This window comes from Rhea americana, unplaced genomic scaffold, assembly GCF_003343005.1.
Source record: "Rhea americana isolate MKP2758 unplaced genomic scaffold, rheAme1 scaffold_66, whole genome shotgun sequence".
Taxonomy (NCBI): Eukaryota; Metazoa; Chordata; class Aves; order Rheiformes; family Rheidae; genus Rhea; species Rhea americana.
Genome location: NW_028186823.1, coordinates 930,968 through 946,020, shown reverse-complemented (window position 1 = coordinate 946,020; position 15,053 = coordinate 930,968). Strand labels below are relative to the sequence as shown.

General features: G+C 40.3%; 1 protein-coding gene across 1 annotated transcript in view; it reads left to right on the top strand.

Moving 5' to 3' along the window:
- GAS6 (growth arrest specific 6) overlaps nucleotides 1–14,241 on the top strand; it is a 42,331-nt gene extending 28,090 nt beyond the window's left edge. Inside the window, exons 11-15 of the mRNA XM_085320802.1 lie at nucleotides 5,062–5,226; nucleotides 6,740–6,908; nucleotides 8,438–8,610; nucleotides 9,435–9,663; nucleotides 13,657–14,241. Of these exons, the coding sequence (XP_085176928.1) occupies nucleotides 5,062–5,226; nucleotides 6,740–6,908; nucleotides 8,438–8,610; nucleotides 9,435–9,663; nucleotides 13,657–13,808 (888 nt within the window). The 3' untranslated portion in view covers nucleotides 13,809–14,241. The remainder of the gene's footprint in view (nucleotides 1–5,061; nucleotides 5,227–6,739; nucleotides 6,909–8,437; nucleotides 8,611–9,434; nucleotides 9,664–13,656) is intronic.
- Nucleotides 14,242–15,053: the final 812 nt, after the last annotated feature.

Below are 15,053 nucleotides of genomic sequence, written 5' to 3'. Positions count from 1 at the left end.
TTTTGGGGGGGGGGTGGCTGTTGTTGGTTTTCTTGTTTTTTGTTTTGTTTTGTTTCATTTTTTCACAGGGCTCAGTTCTGGCCTGTGATCTCTTATGCTACAGTATCCTTTCTTAAACTGTGCAGGCTTATTTAAATACAAAATAGTCCCTGTAAAGTCCAGTGTAAAGACATGGTCTATTAGAAAATACATGGATCTCTACTTACTAAAAACATAATCCCAGCAATCTGACAGGAAGATGTGCTCCATTTTGGAGCTTGTATGGAATCATGTTCATGACACTCTCAGAATGTCTCCTGATGATTAGGGAGGTATCATATACTTGTTGTTACCATTACTAAAACCTCCCTGCAATATGATCTGTAATAGGTTAAGATTTTGTAGATGCATCTTCTCACGTGTGCCTTTCCCCTCCACACTTCCATTTTTCCATACTTAATTTTTRCTATCAGATCTTCTCACTATTAATTAAGTTGATGCATTTTGGGAATTAAATGGGAAGTTCTGAGTTAACTTCCATATGAGAACACAGATATTGATAACTGTGGAATTATTTTATTTTTAAAAGTTTTTTCTAGTATAAAAAAAACAGAATTGTATGTTTACAAAAAAAGCAAGGTGGAAAATTATTTTTCCTAGTGAACAGTTAGATTAAGTCCTTGAGTGCATGTGTTGTCAACTGCTGACATTTGGTAATATTTCCAGTACATGAAGTGATACTTAATTCAATTCCTTACTGTCACTGAAACAAATAATTTTAGATTCCAAATGGAGAGTGTTGGAGGTGCAGTGAAGCCACAGGTGAAATATATAAATTGCCATATCTTTACAGGTAGGAATAGCCTCAAGCCAGGTCTTACTAAATTAAAGGTTTGCTCTGGTAATCTGAAATACAGTGATCTATAATTGCCTGCAAGGGGGGGGATGGTATGACCTAGTCTTTAGAGTTGTGAAGGAAGAAGTAGGAAGTGGAATTGATGCCACTGAACTGATTTGCCAGTCACATAAAACAGTTATTGTCYAGTTAAACCATTTAACATAGGAGCGTAACATAATTTTTAAGTGCCAGACCTCTCTGTGAAGTAATTACAAACTTTCCCATATCAGTTTTGGRGGAGATGTCTGGAATTCATTTTCTTTCTTTAAGTAATACACAGAGGCTTAAATGCGTGGGAGTTACAGGGCAAACAGTGCAAAGGCTGTATTTGCTTTCTGCAGGCAGGGAAGGCAGTATGATAAAAGTAAATATCATCTTTAGGTGATAAGCACAAATGCCAGTCTCCTGCCATTCAGCTGTGACAGAGGTCTTATTCCCATGTACCACTGTCAAAGAAATTGCCTGCTTGAGATCAGACTGCTTGCTGCAGCAGGTACTCTCTGTGCTTTTTTTTTTTTTTTAGACATTGTATAAGTCCACTGGAAACTCTTCTCAAGACTCCACACAGCTTCTGGGGACAGTGCAGACTGAGCTGCAGATGCCRTGACAGCAGCCCCTGCCCTAGGTGGTGTTAGAAGAGAGCAGCCACACTGAAGTGAGGCATAGGTGCCATGTTGCTGCCACTGCCATCAGCAGTCCTGCCATCAGCGTTGTCTGGGCAGGGCCTTGCAGCTGCCAAAAGATGTAGTATGGCATGAGCAGAAGAGAGAGAATCATGCAGTGCTGGCACAGAAGTGCTTGCTTGGCACTGAAGTCATAGAATCATAGAATCAGTAGGGTTGGAAGGGACCTGTGGAGATCATCTAGTCCAACCCGCCTACTCAAGCACAGTCACCTAGAGATGTTAGACAGGGTTGCATCCACGCAGGCCTTGAAGATCTCCAGAGGAGGAGACTCTCTGGGCAGCCTGTTCCAGTGCTCCGTCACTCTCACAGGGAAGAAATTCCCCCTCACGGTCAGGCGGAACTTCCTGTGCTTCAATTTCTGCCCATTGCCTCTTGTCSTGTCACACGGGGCAACTGAAAAGAGTTTGTCCCTGTCCCCTTGACACCCTCCCTTCAGGTACTTATACACATTGATAAGATCCCCCCTCAGTCTTGGCTCAATGGCTGTAGTTCTGGTGGTGCAGCTGTCTCCCAAAGTTAAGTTATTAATGTTGTGCTTGATGATTTAACTACAGAGGAAAAGCAGTAATAAGAAGGAACCTTTAGTCTCTTGACTTTATGGTTCACTCACCTCTGAGATTTGGGGTGCTGCTTGTTGCACTGGGGTCCTGTTAGTTGTTGGTTTCTCCTTTCCCTGCTCCATTTTTTTTACCCCTTACCTCCACCTTGCATGTGTTTTCTCCTCTACTGCTTAGCAGTCAGTGTCGTCCCTATCTCTAAATACCCTTTAATCTGTATGGATGAGCCATGCAACTAAAAACTATAAACAGGATCCTCTCATTCTTCCCTCCCTTGATTTCTCCTCTTTCCTCTGTATGGCATGGTTTTTAACTTTGATAATCCTTTCAAGGAAGAGTTATGCATTTTTACCTGGCTCCTTTTTTGAATCATGTAGCCACACAGTTATTTCAAGCATGGACTTCTGTGTACTTTTCAACCTCATATTCTATGAAGCACAACACAAACAACCTTCAGAGGTCATAACACAGGCTCTTTAAATGCAGTTGCAGGGCTTTATTCTGGACTTCAGTGTGCATAGAATCAAGCTCTTACTTTTGGTAAGGCCTGGAACAGTGGATTTTACATCCTGGTGGGAACTTTATAGGGGTTGTGAGAAAATAATAATTTTACTATTTCATTTTCAGCAGATGAAAAGACAGTTGCTATTTAAAARTAAAACATATCAAAAAGTCACCAACATCATATGTCTTTTGGTCTCTTGAACAAAAGTTGCACAATTTTATGGAAATACTAAGATATCGTCAAAACTTAAGACCAACATTCCTACCTAGGTGTATTCTCTGATGTTGATGTCTTCTAATCTATTTTTAGCTGATTGTTCCCAACATTGAAAACACAAACAATCAAGCCTCAGAAAAAATTGTTTATGCAGTTATTTATGTGTAATGCAGCTGAGCGAAGTGGCATGTGTGAATTGATGACGGTACATTTGCCTTCTTTTTGTGTTGCATTTCCAGAAAAAACAATCAGCATTTTTTGTTATTTTCGACGTTTAGTTTAGTGCTGATATGAGGACGGTAGAGTTAGCAAAAACAACCAACTACCTACATTGTTAAATGTCAGAGCTGAAAGTTAAGCAATCATAATTAAGGTCTATATGTTAATACTTTWTATATCATTTAATAATTTTTAGGAGTACTTGTCACCCCAGAAGCTGAATGTTTTCTTCATAGAGGAAACACAGTGGAGGCATTGCTCCAGCCAGTTTTTCCACATCGTCCACTCCTGTTTGTTCCATGGCTGCCTGTGGTCTCTGCTAGGAGCAGGGAGACAGTCTGTGCCAGCAGCTTGTGGCACTCTGTACYCTTGTGCTCTGGGATAGCAGTTACCACAGCACAAGGTAGAGGCACCCAAATGAAGTTTTAGCAAGACGGCTACCGTACTTAAACCAGTTTGGCTGTGGCTGCCAGGACCTGATCATGTGCTAATGTTCCCGGCTTATCAAGTGGACTTCACAGCCTGCCAATACCCCAAAAAGACTATTTGAAACTGGCTCATATGTGTGCATTGAACACAGTGAGGAAGTGTAGATGCTATCTTAAATAGAAATACTTAAGACAAGTAAATTCATGTCCTCCAAGATACAGCATGGAGCAGCCTTCAGGTGTAAACAGTGTTTTAACCATATAAACCAGGCTGTACTGGAATGAGAAGGAAAGGGTTTGATATTCTGTTAATAATCTTTTCAACTATCAAATCCCCTTAATCTTCATTACTAAAGATAACAATCCAAGGGGAGTGTCCAAGTATAAACATGTTCAACCTTGTTGTTCTTTATGTTACATCCACATCCGCGCAGCTTGGCTAATGGTAACAGTCTTTAGACAGATATTCTCAAAATGCAGAGAGAAAGATACTCATGACCTGGGCTACTTAGCGGGGTGAGGGAAGAACAAGTCTAAACAGCTGCTAAACTTGTTGATGGGATATTCTTTCTATGCAGTGATTGACTGACAAAGGGTTTTAAATTAGATATGTGGGTGTCCCAGGGAATAGACCTTTACAGATGAAGAGTGAGCATCTGTCATGTAGTGGGACGGAGGAGCGCTGGGTGAAGATTGTGAAATAGCTACTACTTTCTTCTTTTCTGCAAGAARAAAGAGGTTGCCTTCCTCTGTGGCCCCAGAATGTCCTATGTGTGGCAGAATCCATGTCACTGTTAAGCAGGGTGTTACAGATCAGGTTTGTGCCTGACTTCCTCCTCTACCTCCCCAGAGGGGGCTGCTTTATAGTGTTTCTCTGTCCAACCTAGGCTTTTATTTTGAAATGAGGCACCTTGTGGYGGTTCTTTGTGCCAATGAAATACCMTAAGTATAGCAGTTCAATAAAAGTTATAACAAATCTTTGAAATTTTGATGGTGAGAGACTTTTCCTAAAAGTAGCTCTTTGGAGGAATGGAGGTAAAACTTACAGACTTTTGAAACAAAAATTATTACCTATTACAGATTTCTATTACCCTCTCAAATATGCTGTAAACTGTTCTTTCTTTCAGTGGTCATATTTAAAGATTAGACTTACTGTGGCTGGAAAGCTTATGTGCTATCCTTCACTGGTCCTACAACAGACATTCTCTTATCTGTCTTTCCAGCTTTTCCTTTCACATGCAGCTGCAATAGGAAGTTACTCATTAATAACATGTTATTGCATATAAACTTTGCATAGACTTATTTAGCGACTTAAAAAKGTCAAGTAATTAATCCACTTATATATTTTCATCTAGCTGTTCTGAAGTAGCTAGGCTCTCTGCCTAGGCAACTCCAGGAGTAAAGATTTACATACCAAGGTGGAATTTAACTTAACAGTAAATAAAGAGGCTCAGGAACAGAAAATATTTCTCCATTTTGGTGATTTCACTAGTGGTATCTGTCTTTAGTTGAGACTGCAGATATTAAATTCTTTTTATACTGAATTTTTCTATTTACATTTTCACTTCTTCAGATCTCAGTTGAAGAACTTGAGAGAAGTTTGGTTATAAAGATCAACAGGGATGCAGTTATGAAAATAGCTGTCTCAGGGGACCTGTTTACTCTAGACAAAGGACTGTATCAGCTGAATTTGACAGTAGGAGGCATTCCTTTCAAAACAAAGGACCTTATTCTACCTGTAAGTATAGCAAGATCATTTGGGTTGTATTGCATGCGTGAAGGGCTTCATTTCATCTTCTTTTGGGGTAAAGTAGGTCCTTCCTGAGAGCAGTTCAGCCTGCCCTGAAATGGTTGGAGTTATCATCTTCTGCATATGCATTTCCATTGACTAGAGAGGGAGCTAACCGGTAGTAAAGGTGAGACTTCTGATTTTTCATGAATAAGCTTGGGTGAATAAGCTATTCCACCCTTGGCCTACAGAATTAGGACACAGCAAAACTTGGGGCATGTGGTAAAGCCCTGAGAACTAATAGTGATCATACTGGCTCTGCAGTGGCCCAGGTGTGTCAGTGGGTGCGTTACAGCTGTGTGAGTTGATTGTGCCCACTGGGTCTTGGAGCTGTTGGGGGCACTTTTTGTGTTGGGATTGAAATTTGTGCTTCATGTATATCCTACCATGCTTTTGCCACTGCTTGCTTTTACTGTCTCTGTTTAGTAAGACCCAAGGAAAAACAGGACCCTCTTCTCTTTATTTCCCCTCAGTTCAAGTAGGTAGAGTGTAGAAACAGAAGACACTCTTTGGGTGAGATTGGATGATTGCTATATTTCTCAAATAGCTACTGCTCAATCTGTTTTGAATGTCTACCACACACATAGCTGGCATCTTGAAGCCAAGATTGGCATCTCTTTATTTTTAAATGAGGTGACAAGCTTGAGGCTCCATGACTGGGAATGCAGCAGCTGAGGGAGGCTTCTGTTCCTCACAAGAAGTCATTCAGGGCCACTGCTTGTTTGAAATATTAAACTAGAGGTGTGGTCTGAACATAGGACCAAGAGCCAGAAAATCCTGAGGTTTTTATCCTGGCTTAGACACTTACTCTCTCCCTGCCTCAGTTAATTGGGGATAGTATTGCTGATTTAGAGGCTTTGCAGGGAGCCTTCTCCTTACATACTGTCTCACTGTTAGTGCTAGCATTTGGATACAGAATAAKGTAACTAGAAGCTGGAGCAAACAAGTGGTGTACAAAGTACTGTGCACATCTTGTGGCTCAGGCACCCCTCCCTTAAGCCAGAATATGGCAATTTATACCATGGCCAGGCCCAACATGCTATGTGTCATGAAGACTGTTTGCAGTGGCACAAAGTATGATTTTTTTACCTCAAGTTAGCATTCAGTACTTGCAATGCAGAATTACGGGCATTAAAAAGCTTTGGCTTCAAAGCTTTAGAAGTAAATGCCATAATGTGTAGCATGTAGAAATGGCTAACAGAATCAATACAACCAAAACTGGGGCCTGTGTTAATGTCCTGTGGAGGCAAGTTGATCTTGGGAGGTCCCTACTGCTTATTTGCTTGGGGCTGCAGGATTGGGGTTGCAGCCAGTTTGGTTACATACTAGTAACACGTTGAAATGATTTTTTCTACATTTGATATCATAATATAACTCAGTCTTATATGATTCCTCTGCACCTGGAATCACTTCCTCACTGCATAGCAATTTTAAGGTGCAAGATACTGCTTTATCTTTGTAGATAAACCCTCGGTTGGATGGTTGTATGCGGGCATGGAACTGGCTGAATGGGGAGGATACCACTATCCAAGAGACCATAAAGATGAATGACAGGATGCAGTGCTTTTCTGTAGCAGGACGAGGGTCCTTCTATCCTGGCCGAGGTTTTGCTGTATTTAATCTTGGTTATAGTAAGTACCTTTTTTTTTTTAAAAAAAATTTCTAAGCTGTTGTCCTGTCATATGAGACATACTTGGTAGAGCAAAAATAAACAATTTAAAACTTGCATGTATGCCAGCCTCAGTGCTTGGTGCTGAAAAGACTGGCAGCTATGGATGGGAAAAAGAATAGTTGAACTTGTGGTTCACGATAAAAGGAAGGCATGAATATAGCCAGCATTGATTAGGTTATCTCTGTGTGGCTTCGGCAATTTGACATCTGGGCTGGCATATATTCCAGCTCATCTGCGTTGTTAGTGGCTTCACAGGCCCTTTGTCAACTCTGTAGCTGGTTCCAGCCCTTTCCATTGTTTTCTCCTAAATAAGGAGAGCTGYAAGCTGTAATGCTGCATCTTAGGTTTATGATGGACAGAAAATCAATATTGTCTATAGCAAAATACCCAAGATCAAATTTACTTTTAATCATTGGATGATACTTGTTATGCTTGGGACAAACACACTMAGCTTGACCATAGGTTACCTCAAACCAAGTTTGACCTTCTGAGATGACCTCATAAGGACACCTGTTCTTTGTTCTAGATTATTCTGTTTGTTTATGTGTGATAMACTGTCAGTACTTTTAAACCATTACAAGTGCCAACCATCTATTTTAGTTCTGTGTACAAGTCCTCCTCTCCAGAAGCCTTCTGTGCAGCATTATGTGGATTTCTCTGCTGTGCCACTGTAAATTAGGGAGTATCAGGTGTCTGTCATCTTGTTTACCACATAGATTCAAAAGCTGCAAAGTTAAAACTATACAAAGTCTGAAGTGCAGTTGAGAACGTTCAGCAGAAATGTGTCCTCAGCACCTGCATATTTATATGTATTTTTTTCTACAAACAATAAAGGTCTTTTGGGTGGGTTCAGTAACCGTAAGCTTTATAAGCTTTATTTGTCACAAAAACAATATTGAAATCTTTCTTTGTTGCTGGTATCACTTTTTAAATTGCAAGGATGCTGGCTCAGTAAGAAAGATTCCAACAAGTTTTTAATTCAGARTTGAGCRAGTGAGATAAAACATCCCAAGCATYTGATAATTGATGATTAGGTGGTGACAAGGTGATCAATATGGTTTGCTTACATCCTTTTTTAGTTTAGTACAGGCTTTTGTAGAAGTGTTTCTTCTGTGTCAGATTTGGACTGTGATCCCTCAATCATCTTTTGACAGTCAGGAAAGATGTAAAAATTGGGTGTCCTATCTTGCAGCACTTCTTTGAATATGATGGATTGGTAGTCATGGGAATATGAATCTCTTTGTGATTAAAAAGCTTAACCTTGTCATTTTTGACTTGAAAGGCAGCAGAATGTGGAAGGTAACAAGACAAAGCTGATGCCATTTTCTTTTCCAATTATATGTTCATATGCCGTGGCTTTTTTTGAATAAAATAAATGTAGCAATCTGTCCATATGCATCTATCCTCTTCTCCAAGCAGAAATTACATTGCCTACCATTTGACCTGTTAGTCCTATGTTTGTCTTGCCGTGCATTTCTTTTCCTGTAGTGCAACCTTCTTCTGGAAATGAAAACAAGACAAACTGGAAAATAGAAGTAAATGCTGTAATTCAACCAGCAACAGATACTGGTGTGCTCTTTGCTCTGGTTACAGAAGAAGCATCTGTTCCTTTATCACTGTCTTTGATTGACTATCACTCCACGAAGAAACTTAAGCAACAGGTACAGAATTAAGTGTTTTTTCCAAAGAAGACACATTGCTGTTTCCCAGGAACTCGGACTTACTTTCAAAAAAACAGTCATCAGGTTTGCTGCCTGCCACTCTGTGTGCTTATTTGCACGAACCAATTCAGAACATGAGTTGAGACTGAGATGCTTGCCTAACACTGAAGTTCTGCTTAGATACATACTCAGGGCTACTAGGGAGCTCTTTGCAGATGTGGTCTGGGTAAAAGATGTAACTGGTCTGTTGAATCCAAACATATTTTCTTATATTTTTTCTGGCATATAAGCTATTAATGCTATAAGTAAAGAATTTGCAGTCTCTGGAACCTATCAGTACTAGTTGCAAGGTAGTCAAGGAACAGTCTTAGATGTTACTTCACACACTGTAAAAGGCCGGTTGTAACAGAGTACAAGCTACTTATTTACTAACATTCATGAAACAGGGCTAGATTCTGCCATTACATGAGTGTAAATCAGGAGTAATTCTACTAAATTCAATGAGCCAACTTTCACTTACACGAAAACAGCTCAGACTCACTCTGTTTAGTTCCAGTGCAATATAACAAGCTCTTTTAAGACCCACTAAGAACTCTCTTTGAGAGGAAAGTGGTCTTGCTGTAAGAATCAGGCCCACTGATTCGGTGGTTTTGCCTCTGCGCAAATGAGCTCAGCGCATGATCAGCAATAATAATAAGGCCAGTTCTCTGGTGGCTCTGCAAAATCTTTGTAAACAAGGCCACAGTGGCTCATCATGGCCCTGGGTAGCTGTGACTAAGTATGTTTCAGTTCATTCCYTTTTTGTTCTTTCTCCTGTTGTTCAGTTTATCATCTTGGCTTTGGAGAACATGGTTGTGTCCAGAATGGCAATAAATCTCTGTGATGAAAGGGAACACTCCGTGGACATCCTCCTAAAGAAGAATCAGTTATCCTTGAGCGTAGATGGGAAAGCTGGAGAGAGTGAATTAAGTACCTCTGAGCTAGAGGACAGCCTGTCCATCTTGGAGAACTCTTTGCACTCAATGGTGAAGACATATGTGGGAGGATTGCCAGGTGAGCATCCAGGTTTGCAGCATAGAATACAGACTCCAACTCACCTTGGTGAGCTGGCAGTCAGGAAATATACTCTGTGTTTATTAAACCAAGGAGCCTCTTTCTCTGTTTTTGCTTAACCAGACTGACCCTTGACAATTTTTTTTGAATRGCTGTGTCCTTCTGAGAGCAGTTGGAGGCAAAAATAGAAAGAGGAGGTTTTGTTTGGTCAGCAATAGGGAATGATTTTTCTGAAGAGTAGCTATAAGTAGGGTCATTGTCTTAAACCTGGAAAATCCATAGAAGCTGTGCCATAAGCTTCTGCAGGGATACATAAATGTTCATTACATGAAAATGCATGGGTATTATGTTCTTAGCTTAAGTGTTCCTCCTGGGGTAATSTCAGTTCTTATCTATACTCGATTGAAGTCTTTGTATATGCCATCAGTTTTGATAGGAATTCTCAGAGTTGGCCCAGGAAGCTGTTTTGAGTGCTTGATGTTTCATGCCATAGTACACAGCACCTCCCCAGGCTCTTAAATACGCAGATAAGGTTTTCTGCCATTTTGTCTCTAAAATCTTACAGTCTGACTCCTAGATCTACATGATCTCCTAATGTATAGGTTCTTCAATAAAATGACCAGTTCCAGTGGCTTTATGCAGTTTTGGCTGAAGCTTGGGAAATCCTGTATGGTGATTCTCCCTGACTGAAGTTCTCTTTGAACTGAACACACCAGTCCACAATTAATAACATATTTCCTCCCAACAAGGGTACTTAGTGCACAGGGAAGGGACTACCACAATTTTTAGGTTTTCACAGAATCACAGAATGGTTGAGGTTGGAAGGGACCTTTAAAGATCATCTAGTCCATGACCGCTGCTCAAGCAGGGTCACCTAAAGCACATTGCCCAGGGTTGTGCCCATACAGCTTTTGAATATCTCCAGGGAAGGAGACTTCTCAACCTACATGAGCAGCCTGTGCCAATGCTCTGTCACCCTCACAGTAAAAYTGTTTTTTATGTTCAGATGGAAATTCCTGTGTTCCACTTGTGCTCGTTGCCCCTCATCCTTTCCCAGGGCACCACTGAGAAGARTCTGGCTCCATCCTCTTGACATTCTCCTGTCAGATACTTATACCCATCGATAAGATCCCCCTCAGCCTTCTCATGGCCATGCTGAACAGGCCCAGCTCTCTCCGCCTTTCCTCACAGGAGAGATGCGCTAGTCCCTTAATCATCTTCATAGCCCTATGCTGGGCTCGCTCTGGTAGTTCCATGTGTCTCTCGTATTCAGGAGCCCAGAACTGGACACAGTACTCCAGGTACTGAGGTGTGAYCTCACCAGGGCTTAGCAGAGGGGGAGCATCACCTCCTTCGACCTGTTGGCAATGTTCTTCCTAATGCAGCGGAGGATACCATTGGCCTTCTTGGCCACAGGGGCACATTCCTGGCTTATGGTTATCTTGTCCACCAGGACTCCCAGGTYCTTCTCTACAGAGCTGCTTTCTAGCAGGTCAGCCCCCAGCCTGTACTGGTGCAGGGGGTTATTCCCCCCCTCCCCAGATGCAGGACCCTGTGCTTGCCTTTGTTGAACTTCATGAGGTTCCTCTCTGCCCATCTCTCCAGCATGTTGAGGTCCCTTTGAATGGCAGCACAGCCCTCTAGTGTATCCATCACTTCTCCCAGTTTGGTATCATCAGCAATTTACATCGTCTGAACAGGCCATTGTACAAGCAACAGATGTAAACTGCTTTCTTTTAAATAGCTCTTAGATGCACAACAGAGACCTTCACAAAAACAGCCCCATTCTGTATCTCTGAGTTCTCCATGGCTGCCTTTGACAGTAGCTATAACTAAGTGTGAGCTATTGTAGTTATGGCCATTTAGACCAGGTTGGTTTCTCTAGATTTAGCTCCTTTCGCTCTTTGATCTGATCCACTCACCAACAGAAATTTCTACCTGTGGTCTGCATTTGCCATTGAGAGGAACCCACTGCTTGCCTTGAGAAATTTGCCAAGTGAATAAAGATTGTAGTTTTATCAAAAAGTCAGATTGAATTGAGCTGGGGGATGGATCCTTGTTGGCTCATTCAGATTTTGATACCATTAGGTTGTTTTCGTTTTTTTCCTTGCTTTCTTACCCTTTGGAAAGAGCAAAGTCACACTTAATCTGTTATTTCCATTTGCCATGAATAAAGAAAGAATCCAGGGTTGAAATATGCAGTATGTCCCATGTTAAGTACAGATAATATTGCAGACATGGAAGAAGTATTCAGTGTTCTAAGAGATAAAAGAGAACATATATGCATTTGCTACCTTTCCTATGATATTTTCAGTCCTGGCTAATCTTAAATTATTTAATTTTACATGGTGCATAAGTATTTCTCCAGGCAGTGTGTGTACCAACCAGGTGAATGAGACTTTAAACAAGACTTTTGAGTCTTTACAGAACCACATTTCTGAGACAAATTCATTCCTAGTCATAATAGAAGAAATAAATACTTGACCTGATTTGCAATTATAATACAAAGAAAAATCTTTTTTTTGATAGTATCTTACAAATCCATCTTAAAGCCCACACTAACAACAATTTGCATGATCCCTTAGATGAGTGTTCAAGCCATTAAGCCAACACTGCCAGTTTATGAGGTCAAAGTTTATTTTACATTCATGTACTATAATATTGATACCTTCTTCTTCAGTATGAGTCCAGTTCTCTTAAGCAGGTAAAATTTGGTAAACAGAGGAAGGAATATGAAAGAGATTAAATCATTTGTTTCAGCAAGTACCAAGCCATTCCTGTATGATGTTAAGGAAGCTGAAGAATTTGTAGTTTGTTATTGTGGCTTACAAATAAACCCCTCACAAACACTCTTTCTCTGTCTGCAGTCCCAGAGTTTGTCTGTCCTCAGTGTGAGCTGGTTTTGTCTACGTTAGCTTTGAATTTGGTCCAGCACATCTCCACACAGGACCCTTTAAATTACATACATATAATCTCAGACTAACAGGAGAACCTATTGTTCAGTTTGTCCTTGCTTCGGTGCAGAGATAAGGGCTTTATTTAGCTACCTGAATACTCTGAGATTAAATATTCTCTGAGACATTCATTGCTTCCCACTGCACAACCAGCTTGACTGGATTGACTTTGGGCTGTAAATAAACTAATAGCTTTTGGGGAAGGTTAAAGAACAAGCAGCTCGTTTAAATGTTCATGTTTTACTACATGCATTTTTGTTTCTTTATTTAAGGTCAGTGTGTATTTGATGTTACAGAAGTTAGTAATAAGACTGATTAACTATCTTATCTGATTAACTTCTACTTTTCTCATTGCTATTTGTTCTCTGCCCCTGAAATTGGTTAGAAGGATATTACCTCTGGATTTCTCTAGAAAAAATTATTTTCATTGGTCTTATCAACTCAATTGATGTCTTCCAGCACCTTTCTGATCAATGCCAGGAACCTCCTTGTGCTGATATATAGCATAACTGCAGAACAGTAAAGATGACTGTAGCAAATGGTAGAGTCTGTGTATGGAGAGGGTCTTCCTGTCATTAAGTTCTTCCTATAATCTTTCAGCAAATATTTTGAAACAATAGAATTTAGAGGAAGGTTTAGCAGCTCCATTAAAGACAAAATAGAGGATTCAGAGATGGAGTGGGAGAAAATAGTGGGATGGAAAAGCAGTGTGAACACAATGTTCATAGTGTGACAGGTGTGAAGCTGTGCTGTTCTGCAGTGGCGCAGTTTCATCAGTATTGGAGGCCCTGCACAGATGCAGAGCAGCCAAGGGTTCAGCCTGGGAGAATGGGTTGTTGCATGGGAAAGCAGGCAGCGTTCTTCCTATGTCTGGAAGTGCGCCCTTGCATTCCTATGAGACGGGTCGGAGGAAGGAAGAAATCCTAGAGTGGAAAAGAGGAGAATTTGAATTTGTCAAAGTGGTGATCCTCTGAGTATGATGGGGCAGGTGTTTATTCAAAATGGGCCCTCAAAAATGTTTGTCTCCCCTTTTGCTTAGATGTTCCTGTCACTTCAACTCCGGTCACTGCRTTCTACCACGGCTGCATGACTGTGAAGCTGAGTAACAAGGCACTGGACTTAGATGAGGCTCTTTACAAGCACAGTGACATCACATCACATTCTTGTCCTCCAGTTGAGGCAAGTCAGTAGGTACCACTGCAAAGCGAAAGTTTTATATTCGGAAACTTTCAATGCTTTTTTTTTTTTAAAAAAAATATAAATTATTCAGACCTACTGCACTGCGTGTATAGTTTCTCTTAAACACTGAAGTTATGTAGGAGCTACTGATCCTTATGTCAATTGATTATTGAGATACTCCTTTGCTTTGAGGTTTAAAGGTTGTAATATATTTGTAAATAGTTCAGAAGACTAATATTAAATAAGCCAAAATTACAGAATATGCCTAAAGTGAATGTTATGTTCAGAGTGTAAGAGACAGTTTTATCTGTAATGTGGAAAACCTGGTAATATATGAATGTGGACTGGAAGAAAAATAATAATGCTGTATTATTTTTTATTACCAAACACTGCTTTCTGATTTACAAAATATGAGAGAATAAAATATTTACATACAACTTTTTAATTTACTTGTGCTGAGATTATTCTTTATTCTGAAATTGGGGGATAATGAGTCAGGCTGTGCCTGAGGTGGAGATAATACTGATGGGAGTTATTTTCCCTGTTTTCTTTTTGTTTGGAGATTATTTTTGTATACATATGGCAGTATTGTATATCCTCAGGCTAAAGAGCAAATGGTTGCTGCTATTATTATTACTATTACAGTTTCGTTTTTTGGTACCACAGATAGATTCAGATATGACCTTTAGAAAAGCTCTTGGTCAACAGAAAATGGAAAACGAAGTTGGATCAGCAGGAAACAATTAGAAGAAAAGACTCAATAAGTTGAAAGCCATATGGGTCTTGTGTCAATAACCACTGAAGCAAATGATGAGGTGTCAAGAATTGGGGGATATTATGCGGTGATGACATTTTTTTGCTGCTTAATTTTTGTATTGGCTTGCTCACTGTGAGCCTAATGGGAGCACTGAAGTTTGAGATTGTGCAAGTTAGCCAGCCTGAATTGCAGTGTGGTGAGAATATGCACACGGATTTGCTCAGGAGAGGTTGTAGAGCCGGAAAGTGCATTTAACTTTTGAGCTAATAGCGTGAGTTTCCTTGTGATGCTGGGCTGCACTTTGCTTATCCTGCTTAGAGGYACTTAAAATCTTGCTTTATTTGGTCCTTATCTTGCATCAAAATAGAGCAATGAACTGAGAGGCATATATATTCTTGTGGTATATCCTTGTGGTGGAAATCCCGATACTGAGTGGCTAGGGATATCCTGTGMTTCAGATGATTAGTATGGAAAAGGTCTAATTCTACAGATTGTTTTAT